This window comes from Acomys russatus, chromosome 17 (assembly GCF_903995435.1).
Source record: "Acomys russatus chromosome 17, mAcoRus1.1, whole genome shotgun sequence".
Lineage (NCBI taxonomy): Eukaryota > Metazoa > Chordata > Mammalia > Rodentia > Muridae > Acomys > Acomys russatus.
The window spans coordinates 59,973,377-59,995,759 of NC_067153.1; the positions used below are offsets into that span (position 1 = coordinate 59,973,377).

The window sequence follows — 22,383 nt, forward strand, 5'->3', positions numbered from 1 at the left end:
ATACACAGTACCATCCGAGGACTCTAGCAATGGCTGTCTCACCCTGAAGACTCAGCGGTTGTTCAGTTTGTGGAACTACAGTCTCAGCAGTCCCACTTCACTGCTGAGGACTCCAGTCTCTGTTGCAAGTCTGAGGAAGCTGCTTCTAACATCAGTGAAGGGTGCTGCACCAACAGGGCAGATGAACTTGCCTCCAAGAGTGAGAGCAAGCAGGCAAAAGGCAACGTTTCCTTCTCCATGTCCCTTTGTCTGGGCTGCCACCACAGCCACACTGAGGGCAAGTCTTCCTGTTTCAAATGATCTGGTCAAGCGGGAACCTCAGGGAAAAGCCCAGCAGCCTTTGTTTCACTTGACTCAGATCCAGATCCAGTTAGGCTGACAGCCAGAGTTAGCCATCACGCCTATCCCTATCCCAGTGTCTTCATTTACAAGATGATGGGCAGTATGTCATCATGGAATGTGTGTGAATGTATGTGTAAACATGGATGAAAATATATGTGTGGAAGCTGGGCATGGTGGCACACACCTTTAATCCCAGTGCTCGGAGGCAGAGGCAAGTAGATCTCTATGAGTCTGAGGCCAGCCTGGTCTACATAATAAGTTCCAGGATATCCAGGCTCGGTAGACAGATCCTGTCTCCAACACACAAACAACAAACAGAGATGTACATGTATGTGAACGGGTGTGTTAGCCACTGTCTGTGCATGTATAGGGAGGAACACGGCCAGCTATCCAAAACGTGGTTAGGAAAGCGTAACAAAGCACTTAAGATCCTCAGACTACTCCACTGGCTGTTCTACCCCAAGCTAGTAAACCCCACGTGCCAGTCTCCTGAGGGATCCAAGAAGGAGATTCCCCACACCTAACCTGCATCTTTATGAATATCGATTAATTTGGAAACACCATGGATACATAAGGAAAATAAATACTACCCTGAGCAGTCAAAAAGACAAAGTAGATTTACAATCAGAATTTTAGACGCACCAAGATAGAAAGATGTTTTCTTCAAGGCTGCCAAATAAAATAGGCAAAACACTATGAATGTAACATTTATATAATTCCTGATTGTTTCATAGTTCTTTTTGCTGTAGGTAGTTTATTGTATATATGTGTAATAAAATAAATGTATATGTAAAAGATGAAATAATAAAAAACAAAACAAAAAGACAAAGTGTTAATCGAGAGCTAATTGAAAATCATCTTGAGGGCTGGAGAGATGGCTCAGTGGTTAAGAGCACTGACTGCTCTTCCAGAGGTCCTGAGTTCAATTCCCAGCAACCACATGGTGGCTCACAGCCATCTATAATGTGATCTGATCATACTGTGTACATAATAAATAAAATCTTTAAAAAAAAAAAAAAGAAAATCATCTTGAGCCAGGCGGTGGTGGAGCATACCTTTAATCCCAGCACTTGGAAGTCAGAGGCAGGGGGATGTAGGTGAAGAAAGCTGAGGATGACCTCTGGAGCTCCACCTCAGTTCCAGAGACCTACAGACAAGGAAGACACGACCAGCTGCAGCTCAGGAAGTGGAAGGACAGAGCCCTTAGGGTGAAGGGCTGCTAGGCCAACGCTACCATTTCACCACCTTGCTTCTCTCCCCAAGGCTCAGAAACCCCCAGGGAACCAAAGTCACTATAGCATATGTTTGACATCTCGCGCATGCGTGCTGATGGCCTGGCCTACCAAACGCCAGGGGAACTCTAGTGGGTGTAATGTGGACTTTTTCCTCCACTTGGCTTCTCTGTCCCTACCAGACTCTGATATTTGTGGTCCTGGGAGAGCTCTCCAGGGTACCAGAAAAAAGCTGCATCCCAGCTCCTCTGCTGACTTCCTAGCTACCGCTGCCAAGTTGCAGCCCACCGGTGCATCCTTGTTCTAATTTTGGCAACGTCAGTTACAATCCCTACCTTAGGGTTGTATGTAGAGGTCATGGGGTCGATGACAGTTTCCTTCCAGGGTGGGATCATGTCCAGGGCTCCAACAATGTTCACCTGGACAGGGACAGATGTCGCCCATCTGTGTACCTTAGCACATCACCCTGGTGCAGGGCATCCTTGAAGCCTGCCCTGAAATGAACACCATTTAGTAGAAGGCCATGGAGAGGAAGGCACTTGACAGGCTTCCCCTGTGACCCTTAGAAGGACAGGGACCTTAGTCTCAACGCCAGCCCCGGGACCGAGCTCCCTTCTTCCACACCCAGGTCTGTGCCTCTCCATGCTTCATGTCTTATGTTTCTTTTGCTGGGACCAAAGGCCTGTCAGAAGCAGCTTAAGCAACAGTTCTCAGCACGTGGGTTGAGAGAGCCTTCTAGGATAAACTGACCCATTCACAAGGGTCACACATGAGGTATCCTGCATATCAAATGTTTACTCTATGATTCATAACAGTAGCAAAAATCACAGTTACGAAATAGCAGCAAAAATAATTGTATGGCTGGGGTCAGCACAACATGAGGGACGATTGGGAACCACTGAGCTTAGGGAAGGAAGCATTTCTTTGCGCCACACACTTTGAGGAGACAGACTCCCACTGTGGAGGGGAAGGTGAGGAGTAGGAAGCAACTGGTTGTGGTTCTCCTCTTGGAGGGGGGTGCGAGGCTGTTGGCCACCCGCCCACTGAGGCAAGAGGGGCAGAAGACAATGAGGTGCAGGACTTGGAAGGCCCTAAGCACGACAGAGATCAAACACTCTGTGACCCACTAAAACAAAGTGGGTCGGGAGCTTCCAGGGTAGGCGTTTATAATTGGTTAAAGCCAGGCACTTTGAGGATGCTTGTTTTGCATTTAGCAGCACGGGAACACAGCACCTAATTATCCTATAGGCGAAGGGAGGGGACAGCTAGAAGAGAGCTGTGTCAAGGGCCATATATCAAGTGTAGATAGGGACATCTATGTCTAAAGACACTCTCCAGATGCAGTCAGGCAGAGAGCCGGAGGCCCTGCGGGGGAGAGGGAGTCCTGCACCTGACATCAAGCTCAGAGTGGGAAGACAGAAACCTCAAACAGCAGGATCCTTCCAACAGCTAGGCTCATGTGTCCCTCTCCAATCAGGACGAAGAGAGAGCCATGTATGTCAGTGCTCAGCTGACTCTCTCCTTTTGATTCCACCTGGGACCCCAGCCCATGGGAGGATGGCTCCACCCCCAGGCAGATGACTCTTCCCCCCACCCCCCCTTCGGTTAAACCTCTCTGGAAGCACCCTCACAGGCACACCCAGAGGTGTCTCCCACGTGACTTTAGGTCCAGTGAAATCGGGTTGAACCAATGAGGATGAACCATCGCGCTCCTCCTCCCCCCATTCCTCACAGGCCAGACGTACCCTGAGAGTACCACTTTTAAGCAGGGTCGGGAGCCAGGGGAGGCGGGGCTTCAGGATGGAGCACGCCACAACAAACAGAACAGCAAGGGTCCTTGGCATCAGAAGAAGCCTTGGTGGAGGTGGCTTTAAAAAAAAAAAAAAAAGAAAGAAAAAAGAGTTAGCGCTTGCAGCACGCTGGTGGAGATAGCCTGGGAGATAGCAGGAATGGCCACGTAAAAGAAAACAGAGTTAACCCTTTCTTCTCACGCCCTGCTCACTTTGGGCCTGGACTAGTCCCAGCCCTTACTTAGCCCTGCCAGGAGGGCATGTGGAGGTGGAACCTTTGCTCTGGAAATAGAAAGCTGATGCTGTAACTGAGTAACTTCTAGACAGGAAAGCAAGGCATTGGCAGGATCTGCAGCAAAGAAATAATCTGTCCCCCTTGGGTAGAAAGGGAGATCGGATGTGGAGGGTGGTGGCTTGGTCTGCAGGGCCACGCAGGGTGCTTCACTGTCTCTCCCTTCCATTAACCAAAAGCGATGGTGGGTGTGGAAGCAGGGAGCTCGGTCCTGGGGCTGGTGTGTGTTGGGACTAAGGTCCCTGTCCTTCTAAGGTCACAGGGGAAGCCTGTCAAGATGCCTTCCTCTCCATGGCCTTCTGCTAAATGGTGTTCATTTCAGGGCAGGCTTCAAGGATGCCCTGCACCAGGGTGATGTGCTAAGGTACACAGATGGGCGACATCTGTCCCTGTCCAGGTGAACATTGTTGGAGCCCTGGACATGATCCCACCCTGGAGGGAAACAAGGCTACTGACTCCGGCTTAGCAAGGTCTATCTCTTCTGACTCGTAGCTACAGCTTGCTCAAGCTGCAGCCAAGCCCACAGCACACAGGCAGGCAGATGGCAGAGTGGGACCCCACCTAGCCACAGAGAGACAGAGCAAGCCTATACACAGGGATCAGAAGGAACTCCCCAATTCCTTAACTTCCTTTCCACTCTGACCACACCCACCAGGCAGTCTCCCTCACTTCCAGCCCTGGACGGCAGGGTTGATGGTTTTGACATACACCTGTCCCAAAACACACACCCAACACTGTGCTCTATCACAGGCCCCTTCTCCCCCCGCCAAAAAACGTCAGTTTTCTTTTAGAATTTTTAAAGATTTATTTATTTACTTACTTACTTACTCTGTATACAGTGCTCTGCCTTACATGACAGAAGAGGGCATCAGCACATTACGATGGTTGTAAACCACCATGTGGTTTCTGCGAATTGAATTCAGGACCTTTGGAAGGGCAGGCGGCTCTCTTAACCACTGAGCCATCTCTCCAGCCCCATCTCTAAAAATTTTAGAATTAAAAAAAAATATATATATTTATTCTATTTATTATTGTTGCATGAAGGCATGACACAGCCCAGTGGTTCTCTGCCTCTACCACAAAAGTTTGGGGACTCAAACTCAAGGTGTCAACCTTGGCTGCAAGCACCTTTAACCAGTGAGCTATCTCACTGACCTGAGATGTCAGTCTTCTCATAGAACTTAGAATGTGATCCATCGAATAACTATTATCAAGTGTGTGTGTGTGTGTGTGTGTGTGTGTGCACACGCGTGTGCGCGTGCGCTGTGGTGGGAGCAATAGGAATTGAACCTAAGGTCTCTGCTTGGCAAGTACCCTCTGTCACTTAGCTATTCTCTTTTTAACTTTCTACCTCAAGATGATGCCTCACTAAGTTGCCCAGGCTAGCCTTGCACTAGCTCTGTGGCTCCTGTGGGCCTTGGGGCCTGTGGAAGCAGCCACACAGGTGTCAGAGAACAGAGGTGCTCTATATATCAGCAGGTCTTTCCATGTAATGCTAGGAGGACAGCTGGTCTGAGTGCAGCCCCAGCTGCTCTCCTCCTCCCCAGCAGGTGCCAGCCCAGGGGAGGGGGTACTAGCCTTCCCTCCCTGAGCAGGAAAGAAAGTTGAGAGCCACTGACCCAAGAAGTTTCCATGAAAACTGGCCATGAAGGAGAACACCAGGAGAGAGCGGAGGGACAGGCTCCCTCACAAAGTAGCTTTTCTAGCCATAAAGTCGTAAACTAAATCCTGTGGTAAACAGAAGCCAGGACGGCCAAGGGAGGAGAAGGGCTGGGAACTTTATTGTCACCAGGTGTTAGAGGGATAGGCGGCAGCCCTGGTAACTGGAGGTCAACCCAGGCCAAAGGAGCCAGCTCGCTTAGGGAAGGGCAGCCCAGGCCTGTGTTGTACCCATACCTGCTCGCAGGGCCGCGGCACAGAAGTGCACGCTGTTGATGGATGCAATGAACAGAGGGTGGAGGTGAGACAGAAGAGGTCTGTTGGTCCAAGGAAGCACCAAGTGTCTAACTCCAGCTGCTAACGAAGCCGCTGCCCGCTACCGCTCCCCGCCCTCCCTCGCCCTTTCACCCCTCCCTGCCCCTGCACCCCTCCCTCTCTTTCCCCTTTCACCCCTCCCTCTTCCCTCCTTCACCCCTCCCTCCCCGTTTCCCCCTTCACCCCTCCCTGTCCCCTTCACCCCTCCCTCCTCCCTCCCCCTGCACCTCTCCCTCCCTCCCCCTTCACCTCTCCCTCGCTCCCCCTTCACCCCTCCCTCCCAAGCTGATGGGAACAAAGATGCCGAGAAAGTTTCCAGTTATAAAAGTCAGAGAGGAACAATCAAGAACAAAGATCAAGGCTTTAGATTTTCCATGACATTGCACAGGGGTGGGGGCACCATTCTTACCTGGCAGAGTCCCATTCCTAGTGCCTCCTGGAAGCAGGAGACAGCCTCCCCTGGCTGGCCTGGGAGGAGGTGTGCTCCCTGGACTTGTGAGCACATCTCAATATTCCCAGGGTCGGTCAGCCAAATCCCTTCTATCTTGTTAAAGTCAGGCTCGAGGGGCCATGGAGTCCAGCCAGGACAGCCTGACAGGCAGCAGGGTTCAGAGGTCAAGGGTCAACAGGGAGGAAGGTAGGGAGCAGAAGACCCAGCACACCTGGGAGGTGTGGACTTTGGGTAGGTGGAGTTGTAGGAGTATTGAGAAAGGCAGGGCTGGCATCTTTGTAAGAGGTCAAAGGGCAGCTAGAACATGGCTGTTTCTGGGGTGGCGCTGACACTCTGAAGTCAACCCCTGACACTCTCGGCTACTGGGAAACTAAGGCAGCTCCAACACAGGGAGGCAGAGTCTTCCTAAGAGAGCACGTGATAGCACATCCACTCATGACACTTCCGCTGCTCAGAGTGAGACAAACCCTTCTGTCCTGATGAGAATCAACAAGGTCTAAGCAATCAAACTGAAAAGTGATACATAAGCTCTTGTGTCTTTCATTAAAATATAATAACCCTGCTGAGCACGGTGGTGCGCACCGTTAAACCCAGCACTCGGGAGGCAGATGCAGGGGCAACCTCTGCAAGTTCAAGGCCAGCCTGGTCGATCTATAGAGCAAGTTCCAGGACAGTCAGGGCTACACAGAGAAAATGTGACTCAAATAACAAACAAAGAAACAAATAAATAGTAACCCTGACACTACTACGTTTGGATATGTGTGCCCAAACAATATAAATTGCTCTGTATCTTGTTATAGCAAGGAAGAAGAATACAAAAATAAACCATAAAGTCTTGTAGCTGCGATTTGGTTTCAAATTAGAGGAGTTTTTTTTATATACTCGAATCCTATATCGTATACCTACGTGGTTTTATAGTTAAAAAGAAAGAGAGAGAGAGAGGTGAGGGGGATGGAGATGGTACAGTCCCACGTCCATAGCTAAGGACACACACCAAGCACACCTAACCTGCAGAGGAGGGTGCACCCAGTGAATCTGGCAAAACTTGGGAACATGCAGCCCAGTGCACACCCACAGTCCTGTGCACTCGGTACATACCCACAGTCCTGTGTGCTCAGTGCATATCCACAGTCCTGTGCACTCGGTACATACCCACAGTCCTGTGTGCTCAGTGCATACCCACAGTCCTGGGTGCTCAGTGCATAACCACAGTCCTGGGTGCTCAGTGCATACCCACAGTCCTGGGTGCTCAGTGCATAACCACAGTCCTGGGTGCTCAGTGCATACCCACAGTCCTGGGTGCTCAGTGCATATCCACAGTCCTGGGTGCTCAGTGCATATCCACAGTCCTGTGTGCTCAGTGCATACCCACAGTCCTGGGTGCTCAGTGCATACCCACAGTCCTGGGTGCTCAGTGCATACCCACAGTCCTGGGTGCTCAGTGCATATCCACAGTCCTGGGTGCTCAGTGCATATCCACAGTCCTGTGTGCTCAGTGCATATCCACAGTCCTGGGTGCTCAGTGCATATCCACAGTCCTGGGTGCTCAGTGCATAACCACAGTCTGGCTGTGCATACCACAGTCCTGGTGCTCAGTGCATACCCACAGTCCTGGGTGCTCAGTGCATACCCACAGTCCTGGGCTCAGTGCATACCACAGTCCGTGCTCAGTGCATAACCACAGTCCTGGGTGCTCAGGTGCATACCCACAGTCCTGGTGCTCAGTGCATACCACAGTCCTGGGTGCCCAGTGCATACCCACAGTCCTGGGTGCTCAGTGCATACCACAGTCCTGTGTCTCAGTACATAACCCACAGTCCTGGTGCTCAGTACATACCCACAGTCCTGTGTGCTCAGTGCATACCCACAGTCCTGGGTGCTCAGTGCATAACCACAGTCCTGGGTGCTCAGTGCATATCCACAGTCCTGGGTGCCCAGTGCATACCCACAGTCCTGGGTGCTCAGTGCATACCCAGTCCTGGGTGCTCAGTGCATATCCCACAGTCCTGGGTGCTCAGTGCATAACCACAGTCCTGAGTGCCCAGTGCATACCCACAGTCCTGTGTGCTCAGTGCATACCCACAGTCCTGGGTGCTCAGTGCATAACCACAGTCCTGGGTGCTCAGTGCCTACCCACAGTCTGGGTGCTCAGTGCATACCCACAGTCCTGAGTGCCCAGTGCATACCCACAGTCCTGTGTGCTCAGTGCATACCCACAGTCTGGGTGCTCAGTGCATATCACAGTCCTGGGTGCTCAGTGCATACCCACAGTCCTGGGTGCTCAGTGCATAACCACAGTCCTGTGTGCTTCAGTGCATATCCACAGTCCTGGGTGCTCAGTGCATACCCCAGTCCTGAGTGCCAGTGGCATACCCACAGTTCCTGTGTGCTCCAGTGCATACCCACAGTCCTGGGTGCTCGGCATATCCCCAGTCCTGGGTGCTCAGTGCATACCCACAGTCCTGGGTGCTCAGTGCATAACCACAGTCCTGGGTGCTCAGTGCATATCCACAGTCCGGGTGCTCAGTGCATAACCCAGTCCTGGGTGATCAGTGCATACCCACAGTCCTGTGTGCTCAGTGCATATCCACAGTCCTGGGTGCTCAGTGCATATCCACAGTCCTGGGTGCTCAGTGCATAACCACAGTCCTGGGTGCTCAGTGCATACCCACAGTCCTGTGTGCTCAGTGCATAACCACAGTCCTGGGTGCTCAGTGCATAACCACAGTCCTGGGCACTCAGTACATACCCACAGTCCTGGGTGCTCAGTGCATATCCACAGTCCTGGGTGCTCAGTGCATACCCACAGTCCTGGGTGCTCAGTGCATACCCACAGTCCTGGGCATTCTCAGATGTGTCAGGCCAGGCACAAAGCATTCTCAAATACCAGTGCCATTCCTGACCAACCCACCTTCTCTTGCTTCCCAGTCTCCATCTTATCTTCCCTGGGCCTCCACACTTCTTTTCTGGGGGCTCACCAAGGAGGAGAGTTGAAAGTTTTAGGTGAGCTAAGGTTTCCTATGTCCAGAGCTGGGGCCAGCCCTGGAGTTTCCTGTAGATTCTTGTTTGATCCAGAAGGCACCCTGGGACACCAGCCAATGGCAGCCATGACCTGCCCCAGCCACTCACTTGTTAGTTGGCCTTGAGCTAGTTATTTTAATCTTTCTAAGCCTCAGTTTCCTCATCTGTAAGATGGGAATAATAAGGATATTGTGAAACCCGAAGGTGATAATATCTGAGAAGCTCTAAGTGGTTTTGTACAATAAACAAGGAAATGATGACCTCAAGTCAGAGGACCAGGAGATGGAATGAGGTCAAGGAAAGACATAGGGGGCTTCTGGTTGTGAAGTCAGGGCCAATCTTGACCTGGGTGGTAGAACACAGCTGTTTCATGTGTGGCGTTTTATTACACTGTACATGGATGTTTAGTACACATGTGTTTTTCTGATTCACAGCAAAAGAAGAAATGTATCTTCTTTGGAATAGTTCAGGAAGCACACATGCCTGTGTTTGTCCCCTCCGGGAGCCTCTAGGATTTTTTTTTTTTTTTTGCCCAGCTCCCTGGGGGTGGACAGCAGCAGGGCTGTGGCCTAAATGAACGGGGTGGCAAGGATCATCTAACTACTGAGCTGCTACAAACTCAAAGGCTGTCATTTGTTTTCCTTGCTGGGGCTTTCTGGGCTATGCAGCAGGGAGCTAGGGGGCAAAGGTCACGTAGGGAAGGATTAAGGAAGGTTGCCCATCCTCCCAAATTAGTGTCACTTTCCCCAGGCCTTGTCCCCAGGGCAGACTGGTGGGCACAGCAAAGCCATCTGTCACCCTGACTTGCTGGCTGACATTGTCCTTCTACTGCCTGCCCACTGCCTGACCTAGACACCTTTCTTGTCACACCTGCCAGTGTGGTCCCCCATATTCCTAGCCCTCTCCCTGTACCCAGGATCAGCGCTTCTTGCTACATCTGCCTTCCCTTCTTCCTTGCAGGTGGGGTGGGGTGGGGTGATGGGGGTGGGGGTGGGGAATTTGGGGCATGGGGGTGGGGAGGTTTGGGGGGTCCTCAGACAATGATCCCTGCTCCTAGAGCCAGCCTTCTCCTCCTAGGCTCCATTCACTGCTTCTTGGGGCTGCTAAAGCCAGGCCTGTAAAAAAGGTTACGCCCACTTTCTCCACCCTGGCCAAACAGGCTCTCCTCAGCCAAGTGGAGGCAGACCCTAGAAGAACCAAAACATGGAGGGCAGGCCCTCTTGCCACCTTGGCCCACGACCCCATGCTGGGTCCCCCACACTGGCACCAGTGAGCCCTCAAGCCTGAGCCCACCCTGCCATCAGAGGCCACAGGAATGTCCATGTGGACCAGCCAGGGCCTGCTTGGTGACTGTCCACTCCCTCCCTCGTGGCTGACTTTCCCTCCGTGTCTCTCTGACTCTGGCTTCTGTTTGGCTCTGCGCTTTAGTTTCTCTCACACCCTGGATTTTCTGTAGGACTCTGTCTCTGCAGTCCATCCCAGCCATCAAAAGGCAGTGGGCCTACCCTCTCCCTATGGGGTGGCCAACACTTCAGAGCCAGGCCCTCGGCCTGTGTTGTTGCCTGCTCAGGAAGTCTGACCCTGAGAAGTGACCAAGGAGATGATTTCTGCAGACAACCCCCAGTCCAGAGCCTCAGTGGAAAGCGGGGAGAAAGGGGAGACGAAACAGAAGGATGAGGGAAAAGGGAAAAGGGGAAGTTTTATGTTATTAGGCACATGAAGAGCCACTGGGCTGGCGCGGGGGTGGGGCTGGGGGTTATCTGACGTCTTACAGATTGCAGGTGGAGAAGGAAGTTGAGTTCTGAAGAAAGACGGAATCTTGGGTGAAATACCTGTAGTTTCAGGACTGCATTCTGACAGTCCCCCCTGGTGTCTGGCCTCAATCCTGTCTACCTTTCTTTTGTGTGTTAACTTCTCACGTGGCCTCATGAAGTGCTTGTAGGGGACACAGAGTCTCTATCCTGGCCTGTGAAGCCACCAGTGTTCCCTCCCTAGCCGCCAGAGAGCAAGCTGGGGGCTGGGGCAGCTCAAACCATGCACACAATTTTCCTTTCACACACTTATTTATGATTCTCCTCCCACCTCTCTGCTCCTTCCCCACCAGCTGCTGAAAATATTTCTCAAACAGAAAGAAGGCTAACCACAACTGGAAACAAACCCTGAAGTTAGTCTGGGACGTGGGAGCTGCCAAGGAGAGTTGCCTGGGCTTTGGCTGGCTGTAGGAGGAAGAGCTGCTGGCTCTGAGACAGGCCTCCTGCGGGGCTGTGCCTACAGTACCACTGCCAGGGGAGAGGACAAGCGACCATCCTCACTTCCACAAGATGCCATGCACCAGGTCTTGTACCAGACTGCGGAGGACACGAGCTGGTTTAATAAAGGAATAGTGGGCTTAACAAGAAGGTTAGACTTAGCCTTGTCCTCTCTTGTGGCAACATGCGTTAGGGAATGTTCACAGCCCAGGAGACCTTGACCTAAGAATGGTTCATTTTAACCCATAGTGTGGCAGAGGCAGGCAGATTCTTGGAGTTCACTGGCCAGCCCTTCTGTTCCACTGATGAGCTACAGGTTCAATGGAGAGTCTGTCTCTAGAAATAAAATGGAGAACCATAAAGAAAGACGCCAACATTGACCTCTGTCATTTAAAAAACACACCCACCCATGTGCATGGACACCAATACACAGCGCAAGAGCAAATCCTTCTCTCTGATTGGTTGGATCTGCAAACCCACTGAAATTGAGGACCAACCACGTTGGAAACCAAGTTCTTGTTATTAGCCCCCAAACAATATAGCATAATAATTACTTATATCCCATTATATGTTATTAAACAGTCTAGAGATAGTTATGAGTACACAGGGTACACGTGGGCTATATGCAGAGGGGACAGTGGCATCCTCAGGTTTTACTGTCTGCAATCCTGACCCCGATCCCCGAGCATGCTGAAGGCCTACCGTATAAGCAGCCTGAGATTTCAGAGTGAGAGGGTTCCTGGTGGAGGGTCAGTATCTTTCCCCTAGTCATTGTGGAGGGAGCAATAGCTGCATCTGGAAGCACAGAGAGCCTTTTGAGCCTTATAGATTTTGAGAGCTGCAGCAGAGTCAGGACCCTCTGGACCGTAGTCCAGTGTATGGCACTAAGCACTAGATGTGCCATTCCCACAGCAGGCCGGAGCCCACAGGGCATACTGGTCTGAGGAAGATGCTCAGGCACATGGTACCCAGCTGTGGCACTACAGCTCCTGGGACTTAGACCCCCTCTACCTGGTGTCCTGGCCTTTGTTCATTTCCTAAAGCCCCAACTTTTCTTGTTGGGGATGGTTGAGCCAAGAGGATAGCCACACAGCTCTAAGCCTCAGAACGTAAGAAGAATGTCCTGATGCCTTCCTCTTCTGTCCCCATGACCTTTCTTGGGGTCCCTAGCACCTCTGCGCACATACCCTTTTAGCTCTGAATCCTCCAGGAACTCTGGATGGGCAGTGCCCATTTTGCACACCTGTGAGCTAGCCACAGATACCTAGATGGATGCCCAATACTAACCCCAAAATAGTGGCAGAAGTGTCAGGACACTGGCCTGTTAGCTCCATGGGTGTCTTCAGACACAGACTTCTCAGGGCTTGTCGGTGGAGAATCAGCAGAGTAAAATAGCTGACCTTTATTTAATGTCCACCAAATGACAAGCACTGCCCTAAAAGGTTTCTGCTGGGTAACTTATTGTATGGCTTCGACAATCCTCCTCCCCAAGAGGATACTGAGGCATGGAAAGGGTTAAGGACAGTGAGGGTCACACAGCTGGTGAGGTTCTGGGCCAGTACTCTGGGCCTCCAGGCTCTGGAGCCTGCACTATTAAAGCTGGCAGGCTTCTGCCCATTGCCTTCTGAGGGAAGTGTCTGGAGGGCAAGGATATGTCCTGTTCCACCCGGTGTCCCAGGGCCTAACACAAGGCCGGGCACAAGCAGCGCTCAGAACAGAGAGCCAGGCCTCCCAGACCCCTGGCAGGCAGGGCTTGCTTTGATTAGCTCAAAGTGGAGGGTGTTTGTGTGGTAGGGGGCGATTTACTGAATTGATAGAGTCCAGGGCTTTGTGGAAAAACAAACAAACAAACAAACAAAAACATTTCCCCATGGCTCATGACGTCATGGGCAAAGGAACTTGAGCCCTTTCCCCAGAGGTAGCCTCTGGCTGCAAGAATCTACCTGTTTCGGGGCTGGAGAGATGGCTCAGTGGTTAAGTGCACTGCCTGCTCTTCCGAAGGACCCGGGTTCAATTCCCAGCACCCACAGGGCAGCTCACAACTGTCTGTAACTCCAAGATCTGACACCCTTACACCAATGCATATAAACTAAAACTAAATTAAAAAAAAAAAGAATCTACCTGTTTCAAGGTGGCTTTGCTGGAGGCACCAAAACCCCTTCCTGCCCCACAAAGTCAGAGATTAGGCCAGCCTGAGACCTGCTGTTGCAGGCAAGTCTGTATTGTGTGGGCTTCCTCTCTCTGACTATACTGCTTCCCCAAACTCTTCTGTAGGGGGAGGGAGGGGGGGGGGGGGAGCGGGTTAGTGAGGCGGAGGGCACGCTTGCTGCCAATCCTCTTGAGGGTTTGGAGAGAAAAGAGAGACTGAGTCTCAAAGTGCTGCCTACTAACCTCCTGCGCCCTCTGGTGGACGGAACAAGGAGCGAGGCGTCCTCCTTTGTCTTTAGTCTCCAGGACTCCCCTCTGACGTCAGTCCATCTCTTCTAACCTCCATTTGGTTACCCTGGTCAGCAGCAAGTGGGGGGGGGGGGTATCCTACAGCTAGAACACACGGTCCTCAGGTCAGCAGCGAGGGGGGGGGTCCTAAAGCTAGAACACACGGTCCTCAGGTCAGCAGCAAGAGGGGGGGGATTCTAAAGCTCAGACACCCACCCCAGGACCACGTAGTGATGGTGTCTTCTCTATACAGTAACATGCTTGTATGTCACCTGGCTGTCCCTTTGGTCTCCTTGCAAGAAAGTCTTAAGATGTTAGTGCTTGGGCCTTGCCTGGGTTTCAGCCCTCTCCTCCAAGGAGATAAGCCAGCCCTTTGGATTTCTTTGATCAGTGTGAGGTAGAGTTTTCTTTTCTTTTCTTTTTCTTTTTTCTTTTTTGGTTTTTCGAGACAGGGTTTCTCTGTGTAGCCTTGGCTGTCCTGGACTTGATTTGTAGACCAGGCTGGCCTCAAACTCAGTGATCCACCTGCCTCTGCCTCCTGAGTGCTAAGATTAAAGGCGTGTGCCACCATGCCCAGCCCCAAGTTTTAATTTCTTGAATCCAATCCCTTACAATGTTTTCCATGAGTTTTGTTTTGTTTTGTTTTTTATCAGGTTAAAGGGATGGTCTCAGGTGCTGAACTACAGCAAAGCAACGCAGAGCAAAGGAAGCTGGAGTCTCATTGGAAGGAGCTTAGACAGGCTAGACTTCAGGTGCCTGAATGAAGGCAGGAGACCACAGCCTCAGCATCACTGTGGGAAGGGGCAGGACTTCCCTGGGGAGTGGCTATAACACACACACACACACACACACATGCATGCATGCGCACATGCACGCACAAGCTCACACATGCACACACATACACACATGCACACATATGCACACACAAGCTCACATACATACACACACATGTGCAAGCTCACACACACATACATACATACATACATACACACATGCACGCACACATGCACACACATGCATGCACATGCACACACACACAAGCTCACACACATACACATATAAACACATACACACATGCACACACGCACAAGCTCACACATACTCATGGGGCTCACCAGGGCCCAGCATTAGCTCTGCTGCCTGAGCAAAGATTTCTTCTGGATCCCACAGGCTGTGGAGGAATTCATAACACCTGTTTCAGCTAGGGTACTCAAGGTGCACCCCTGAGCTAGATCCATGACAACATATGCACCTGGGGTCTCCTTCCTTGTAGCTTGGCTTTGGGGGTGGAAGTGGACCTTGAAAGTATTGTCTCTTCATTGATAAGACTCTGTCCCTACCACCACAGGGGGACCATCAGCTTCCCTGTATCTTGATTTCTTCCCCAGTTTAAAAAAAAAAAGGGGAAGAATGGTTGCTTCCCACCCCATGTTCTATGGTTGCAGGGCTCTTAAATGCACAGGATTCTCTCATCTCTACTCTCTTCTCTTCTCTCCTCTCTCTCTCTCTCTCTCTCTCTCCTCTCCTCTCCCTCCCTCCCTTGCCTTAAAGAACTGCCCTGGAGACTTCATTTTGGAGACACATGAGCTCAGGGCCCCCCAGATCTCAGGTTCGTGTGAGAATATGACAGCAAGCGAACAATTTAAAAGGGTTTGTGTGCCCTGGTTCTTCTGTAACATCCACCAGTGAGGAAGTAGCAGTCCTGGTGTTTTTCACTTGCTGAGTGCAGTGTCATCTAGTCTTACACAGGGTTAGCACCTATGGACAAACAACAGGAGCAAAATGAAGTACCCCAAGAGGCCTTCTAAAAGAAAGTCCTTCGGGTCCACTGGTGCAGGAAGATGTTAGCACCTTAGAATTCTGCCGCACCCGGTTTGAGTGCTGGACGGGATTCAGGGGGAAGCAGAACTTCTCCTGCCTCAGAACGAGCAGCACTGTCCAGACCCCATTTCCCCAGTCTGTGGGGCTAGGGCCCATGATGGCTGTGCAGAACCTGAGGAGAATGGGAGCTCAGAGGTATTGGGGTGACCCCACTCTGCCCTGACCACCCGGAGAGCCCCAGGTGAGCTCACGTCTACAGTAACCCCGCTACTCTTGACGGGGCTAGTGAGACAAATCCAGAAGCTAGAGGCAAGCGAGAAGTGATGGCTGTCTCCTCAGGAATGTGCTGCCCAATTAAGACTCTCTCTCTCTCTCTCTCTCTCAGATGGCTCAAGAAGATCCGGGGACTGCTCCCCGAGGCCGTGCTGGCCAGCCTCCAGGCTAGGTAGTTGTGCAAGTGCTCCTAAGGGTCTATTACACACCAGGCTTCCAGGTGGGAGCTAACATCAGGCCAGGTGTGTGGTCTATCAGTCTGAGCCACACTTTCAGGAGCAGACAGTCAAAGTGCCTCAGGCTTTTACTGGTGATGCTCCTGGGCTCCCTTTCTTGGCCTCCCCCAACCCAACCCTTGCCTTTTCCTGACCACAGGCTTTCTGCTTTCGTCCTTTTCTCCCTCCACTGTGAAGCATTGCCAGTCCCCAGTCTTCTAGACTTTGCTTCCTGTCAGCTGTTGGGCCCAGTTGCTGCCTTCTGTTTGTGTGTCCCCTCCCTCCTCTCCTACCCTTCACCCCGCCCCCCACCCCTGCTCCCACTGTACTGGCGATGCATGGTATGGACAGCGGGTTTGTTTGCATGTTAGCACTAGCAGGGTGCCCAGTAGAGGTTACATACAGTATATGGTGACAGAGAATGGGCTTTTTGAGACACAGCATCTTATTTCTTGGAGAACAAGGTCATTCTGTGGGTGAATGACTTACCAGAGGCATCTTCATGCAGGGAAGCCTAACCAGGGCAGGGCTCTGACAGGCCTGGGTCCTCCTCTCTTGAAGGGCAGGTGTTTTAAGAACCGAAACTGGCAAGAGGTAGAGACTATGTGGCCTACACTGTGTGGCCAAGGCAGCCTGTCCACGCTAAAGGCAAGTTTTCCCTGGAGGTGGTGGTGCACGCCTGTAATCCCAGAACTCAAGAGACAGGGCAGATCTCTGAGTTCAAGGCCAGCCTGGTCTACAGAGTGAGATCCAGGACAGACGGAGCTACACAAAGAAACCCTGACTCAAAAAACAAAACAAACAAACAAGCAAACCAAGCCAACAAACAACAATCAACCAAGTCTTTCGTCTTTATTTTTAGTGTGACTGTAGTTCCTAGGGTTGCATCCCACGGTGAGGATGTGAAAACGCAGAAGCCAGGTGTTCTATCAGGGACTAGATTTCTTTTATCCTTCTGTCCAGAGTTCCTCGTCACGCCATGGCCTCAGAGTCACAGGGTCACAGGATGGCTGCTATGAATTCTAATATCAAGCACGCAGTCCAAACAGGAAAAGTCACAGGATCACTGGAGTCTCCATCTCCCTTAAGGATGTTTCCTAGAAAAAAAAAATCTACCCTCTTAGCCTCATTAGCCAGAACAGTATCACAGAGTCTGCTAACTACAAGTGGGAGCTGAGCAGCATGTTTTTAGTTGCATGTTTTCTTCCTCTCAGTATCTCAGATTTATTAAAGTAAAAAATGTAGAAGTGATGTAAAAATTTCAAAGAATGGATCTTGTTTTTAAAAAAAAATTCAGGGAATGGCTAAAGACCAAAGGTAGAAGTTGGTTGGTGCCTCTTGGTTTCATACTAAAGGCCCCGTGAGCTAACTGTGGCCAGCAGTTAGAGATAAGGGTCTAGATCATTTTAAGGATCATCCATTATTTCCCACAGTGGCATAAAAAACCCAGGGAGACAGGAGGTGGCCGATCTCTCTCCGTTCTCATGGCTCCCTCAATCATGCAGTTTTAGGATATTGAAATAACTCTTGCTGCTCTTTCTATGTTTCAGTTTAAAACAGGTTCTCTCTTTACTGGCTGGCCTCAAACTCAAGTTCTAGGTTAGCCTTGAACTTGTGGTGATCCTGCTGCCTGTCTCTCAGATGCTGAGTGCATCGTCACATGGGCATCCCAGTCTCATCTTTACCCCGTCTTCACACGCTTCTGTGGTACTTTAGCTTTAGGGGGCTCTCCCTGTCCTTTTATGTCCAACACATGTCTTCTTCCTCCTCCTCCTCCTCCTCCTCCTCCTCCTCCTCCTCCTCCTCCTCCTCCTCCTCCTCCTCCTCCTCCTCCTCCTCCTCGATCCTGAAATAGGACCAGTGTGCAAAACTGGGCTTTGGGCTTCATTCCTGTGACTAGCTAGCAGGACTCTGGTGGAAGCTGCCCTCAATCAGATCCGGGGCCACCGCCACAGTGGCTCTCCATATGCTAATCTAGGACAGGTTCTGGGTTTGGGGTTTCTTTACACGCCAAGTCCCTGTGCTGTGAGAACGGCTTTGGCTATAGGCGATGCTGTCCTCCTCCTGCACAGACTGATCTGTAAGTTCTGGTGAGCTTTTCCCCGGCGTCTCTGGGGTACAGAGGAGTACGTCCCTCTCCCCGAGTTGTCACCGCTGTCCTCTGTCGCACTCTACCGGCGTCTAGGTGCGCTGCAGCTTCCCGGCGGGAGGGACTCACCAAAGCTCAGAGCGCAGGCGCAAGCGCTCGTGCCCTCCTCCCCCCGCCCCCGCCCCCGCCCCCCCCGTCCTCCGGCCGCTTGCCATTCTGCGCCTGCGCACGGCGGAAGAGTAGGGGACGTCTCTGGAGCCGGCAGGTGGAAGGAGGAGTAGTCTGGAGAGTAACTGCCAGGAGTTGGTGCGCCACAGGTTCGTGGGGGGGCGCCCGCGTTCCCTCGGCCTTAGAGGCTTTACTGTGTCCAGATCGAGGCTTTTTGCGGAGCCTGCTTTCTCGGCTGGGAGTGGAGGAGGATGGGAATCGCGGAGGCCTTTTATTAATTTGGTGCCTGTCGTTTGTTTGCCCCGAGTTGCAGCCCTGTTTGCCCTTCAGAGTTTGCCAACAGTGGGGAAGAAGCGGCGAAGGGGGACTCCGGGGGTGGGGGCGATGAGCGCGGAGCTGGAGTTTCCCGGGGCAGAGAGAGGGAGGGCGCCTGATCCATCGAGGGCAGTCCCATTCCCTAGCTACGTGGGGGGTGGGGGGCGGGGAGGGGGCGGGGAGACGACGATTCATGACACAGGACACTGCTGCAAAATGAGGGGCTCCGGTAGGACTTGTGCCTCACAATTAGGACAGCAACTTATCACTCAGTATTTTGCACTTCTTGTAGAAGTGATTTTTTTTCCCTCTGTAGTAGCCCCATATGGACTCTAACGAACGCTCACCACCCCGACCACCCCCATCCCCCATGTAGGAGATGACACATGGGGTCTCAACATTCCACCTCCGTTCACACGTTTTGTCAACGAAAGGAGGATGACAACCCAGAGGACTTGCTGGCTGAGAGAGAGCAGGAGGAAGCCATTGCTCAGTTCCCCTATGTGGAATTCACTGGGAGAAATAGCATCACCTGTCACACCTGCCAAGGAGCAGGCTACATCCCAGCAGGTGAGAACTGTCTCGGCTCTCCTTGTGGAAGGCGCTCTGGTCTCCCTCCCGCTCCAGCCAGCGGGGCTGACGCTGACATTGGAAACTTGGGCAGACTGTAGGCTTCTTTTGATCTTACATTTGGGACACTTTTCTTCATTTCTACTTTTTCATTACTGCCTTAGTTTCTTTTTCTGGGTGCTTGTGCTAAAATACGTTGACAAAACCAATTTAGCGGACAGAAGGGTTTATTCTGGTTCACGGCTCCAGGCCATAATCCATCACTGAGGGCAAGTCAGGATAGCAGGGACTTAAGATTGCCCGCATCACATTATAGGAAAGGACGAGGAAAGCCTGGTCTCAAGTTTTCCCTTTCCCTTTTCCTTCAAAGACCCAGCCTATGAAACGGGTGCCACCCACATGCCACCCACATTTAGGGGCACAGGGTGGGGTGGGTGGATGGGGGAGCGTGTCTTCTTACTTGAGTTAACCCAGTTAAGAAAATCACTCACAGACATGCCCCGGGGGCCAACCTGATCTAATTAGACAGCACCTCATTGACGGCGGTTGTAGGCTCCTAACACTAATATTCACTACTGTCCCAGCCCCTCTCTAGGCTGGAGTGTTGGTTTCTCTGCTGTGGGATTTGCTGACAAGGATAGTTCTCTATTGCTCATAAGGACAGCGCTGTGGAGGGACTATCCTGGAAGCATCTTTCCAGAGAGAGAGAGGGGCGGGAGGGGGGGGGTGCGAGGGGGGGACCAGTGAGTGAATCAGTAGTAAAGGTCAGCTGAGTGCTGTCAGGGGGTGTGGCTAAAGGTCAGCTGAGTGCTGTCAGGGGGTGTGGCTAAAGGTCAGCTGAGTGCTGTCAGGGGGTGTGGCCAGAGGCACAGGCTCAGGATTGCAGCCTAGATTACCTCTAGGAACAGCTATTACTAAATTGACCCTGGGGAGTCGGGGAGGAGTCCCTGGAAGCCCGGCATGGTGGCAGCACACCTTTAATTCCAGCACCAGGCAGATCGCTGTGAGTTCGAGGCCAGCCTGGTCTACAAAGGGAGTCCAGGACAGCCAGGGCTACACAGAGAAACCCTGTCTTGAAAAATCAAAAAAGAAAAAAGAAAAAAAAAAAAAAAAAAAAAAAAAAAAAAGAACGCTGGGCACCACGGACTCCAAAGCTCCAAAGGAAAAGCAAGGAAACAGTGAGTGGCTTAGAAATGCTCTGACTGGCAGAGTAGGCAAGAGGGTCTCCAACTTCAGCGCCCTGACAGCACTGGTACAAGTTTTATAATCTGTGACATTCTCTATAAGCTATCTGTTCCTTTTCCTCAATTCCTTTTTCCTTTTTCTATTTCTACATTTACCTGTTTCTTCTCATTTCAACCAACAACTCTGCCTTTTAGCATCTAGCCCCGGATGAACCTTGCTGTGGCAGTGTGCAGTGGGGCAGGCCGAGATGGGCCTGAGGGGTTTACAGAGTCTTTGCTGCTTTTCTAGAGCAAGTCAATGAGTTGGTGGCCTTGATCCCGCACAGTGACCAGAGACTGCGTCCTCAGAGAACGTGAGTGGCCACTCTCGTCTGTGAACCCCCGTCTGCCCTTGACTCCCTTTTATGAAAGAATGGCAGTTAGCTATTGGAGAAAGATGCCTGTTGTGGCTGATCCATTTCCTTTATCTATGTATTTATTATTATTACTTTTTTCTTTTTCTTTTCTTTCTTTCTCTCTCTCTCTCTCTTTTTTTTTTTTTTTTTTTTTTTTTTTTTTTTTTTTTTGTATGATGCTGAGACTTGAGCCCAGGCCCTCTTGTATTCTAGACAAGCTTCTCCTCCACTGAGCCAGCCCTAGACAGGGGCGTGAAATGTCCCTGTCCGTGTTACAGTCTGGGCAAAGAAACTTGAAGCTAGAACTGTCCTGAGGGTCGGTCAGGTGGAAAGATAGGATTGGAGAGGTTGGAGAAACAGGACGTCCCGGGCGATGAGCCAATGGTTAGGAAATAAAAGGATAGTTTCTCTTTTGAGGGTAACCGCTGTTCCGATGGGTTGCAAGTCTTTCCTCGCTCTGTTGCGTCTCGCCTCGTCCGTGCTTCCTGGTTCTTCATGCCCTCTGTTCACTCCTGAGTTCTGCAGTAATCTTGACCATTTAGGCTTCCACGTCTGACTGCCCCACATGGCTCTGTGCTGTCATTTGCAGTAAACAGTATGTCCTCCTGTCTGTCCTGCTCTGTCTCCTGGCGTCTGGCTTGGGGTTCTTCTTTCTGTTCCCACACTCAGTCCTCGTGGACGATAACGGCGTCAAAGTGGCGAGAGTCACATTCAACGAACAGGACTCCCTCGTGATCCTCGATGTCACGGTAAGACGGAGAGCCTCCCTCCCTGGCCCCTGCACTCGCCAGCCTTGGACCAGGACCCCTAACGCCCACTTCCGCCCTTGCCCCATTCCAGGCCACCCTGAAAATCAGGAACTCCAACTTCTATTCTGTGGCGGTGACCAACCTGCTCAGCCAGGTTCAGTACATGAGGGCCGTGGTTGGCACCTACACGACCGCTAATGTCTCGTTCATTCCCCCGCGGAGTGAGCACCTGGTACGTTGTTCTTGCAGGGCCTCTGCGTATGTGGTAAGGAGGGACTGGGTGCCACCCGCGTGGGGGCGGGCGTCCCTCCTCTCACCTCCCCCTAGGCGGAACTCTGTAGTTAGTAACGTTTGAGCACCTGGACAGTGAAAGAACTGGTAGGAAAAGATAGTGACCATGTCAAGGAGGGGTGGGAATACAGCCTGAAGCCCAGAAGCCTCCACAGGCAGGCGCCCAGGCTGTTTTAGGAAGGTGCTTTCTATGTGACGGAAGACCGGTCCAGCACCTGAGGGTTCTTAGATAATGCTGTTACGTCAAGCTGAAGCGCGCCTATCGCAGACTGATGCCGGGTCTTGTTTTATTTTCAGGTGAATTTTACGGTGAAGGCTGAGGTGGGAGGACCGTCTTCCTATGTGTAGTAAGGACAGAGTTCTCTGTACTGTGCTGTCTGCCTGGAGAGATTCAGAGTCCTCCTCGGTTGACTGTGTCCCTGGCTCTGCCGTAAGCCCCAGATTCGGCCTGTGGACTCCCTAGCTTTGGCTTTCTCCGGGGCGGGGGTGGGGGTGCGGGTGTGGAGGAGATGACATCTGGCATGTG

The 22,383-nt window shown here is 51.7% G+C and overlaps 1 protein-coding gene across 2 annotated transcripts in view; it reads left to right on the forward strand.

Annotated features, from left to right (window-relative positions):
- The window catches only part of LOC127201610 (transmembrane protein 106C), an 83,306-nt gene that overhangs the window by 59,290 nt on the left and 1,633 nt on the right, over positions 1–22,383 (forward strand). Inside the window, exons 2-6 of one of the 2 annotated variants that reach the window (XM_051160286.1) lie at positions 19,045–19,238; positions 20,712–20,775; positions 21,407–21,566; positions 21,658–21,798; positions 22,155–22,204. In XM_051160286.1, coding sequence (XP_051016243.1) covers positions 19,055–19,238; positions 20,712–20,775; positions 21,407–21,566; positions 21,658–21,798; positions 22,155–22,204 — 599 coding nt within the window. In that variant the 5' untranslated portion in view covers positions 19,045–19,054. Of the gene's footprint in view, positions 1–18,380; positions 18,503–19,044; positions 19,239–20,711; positions 20,776–21,406; positions 21,799–22,154; positions 22,205–22,383 lie in introns of those variants that run through there. The other variant, XR_007832202.1, reaches the window with a different exon arrangement.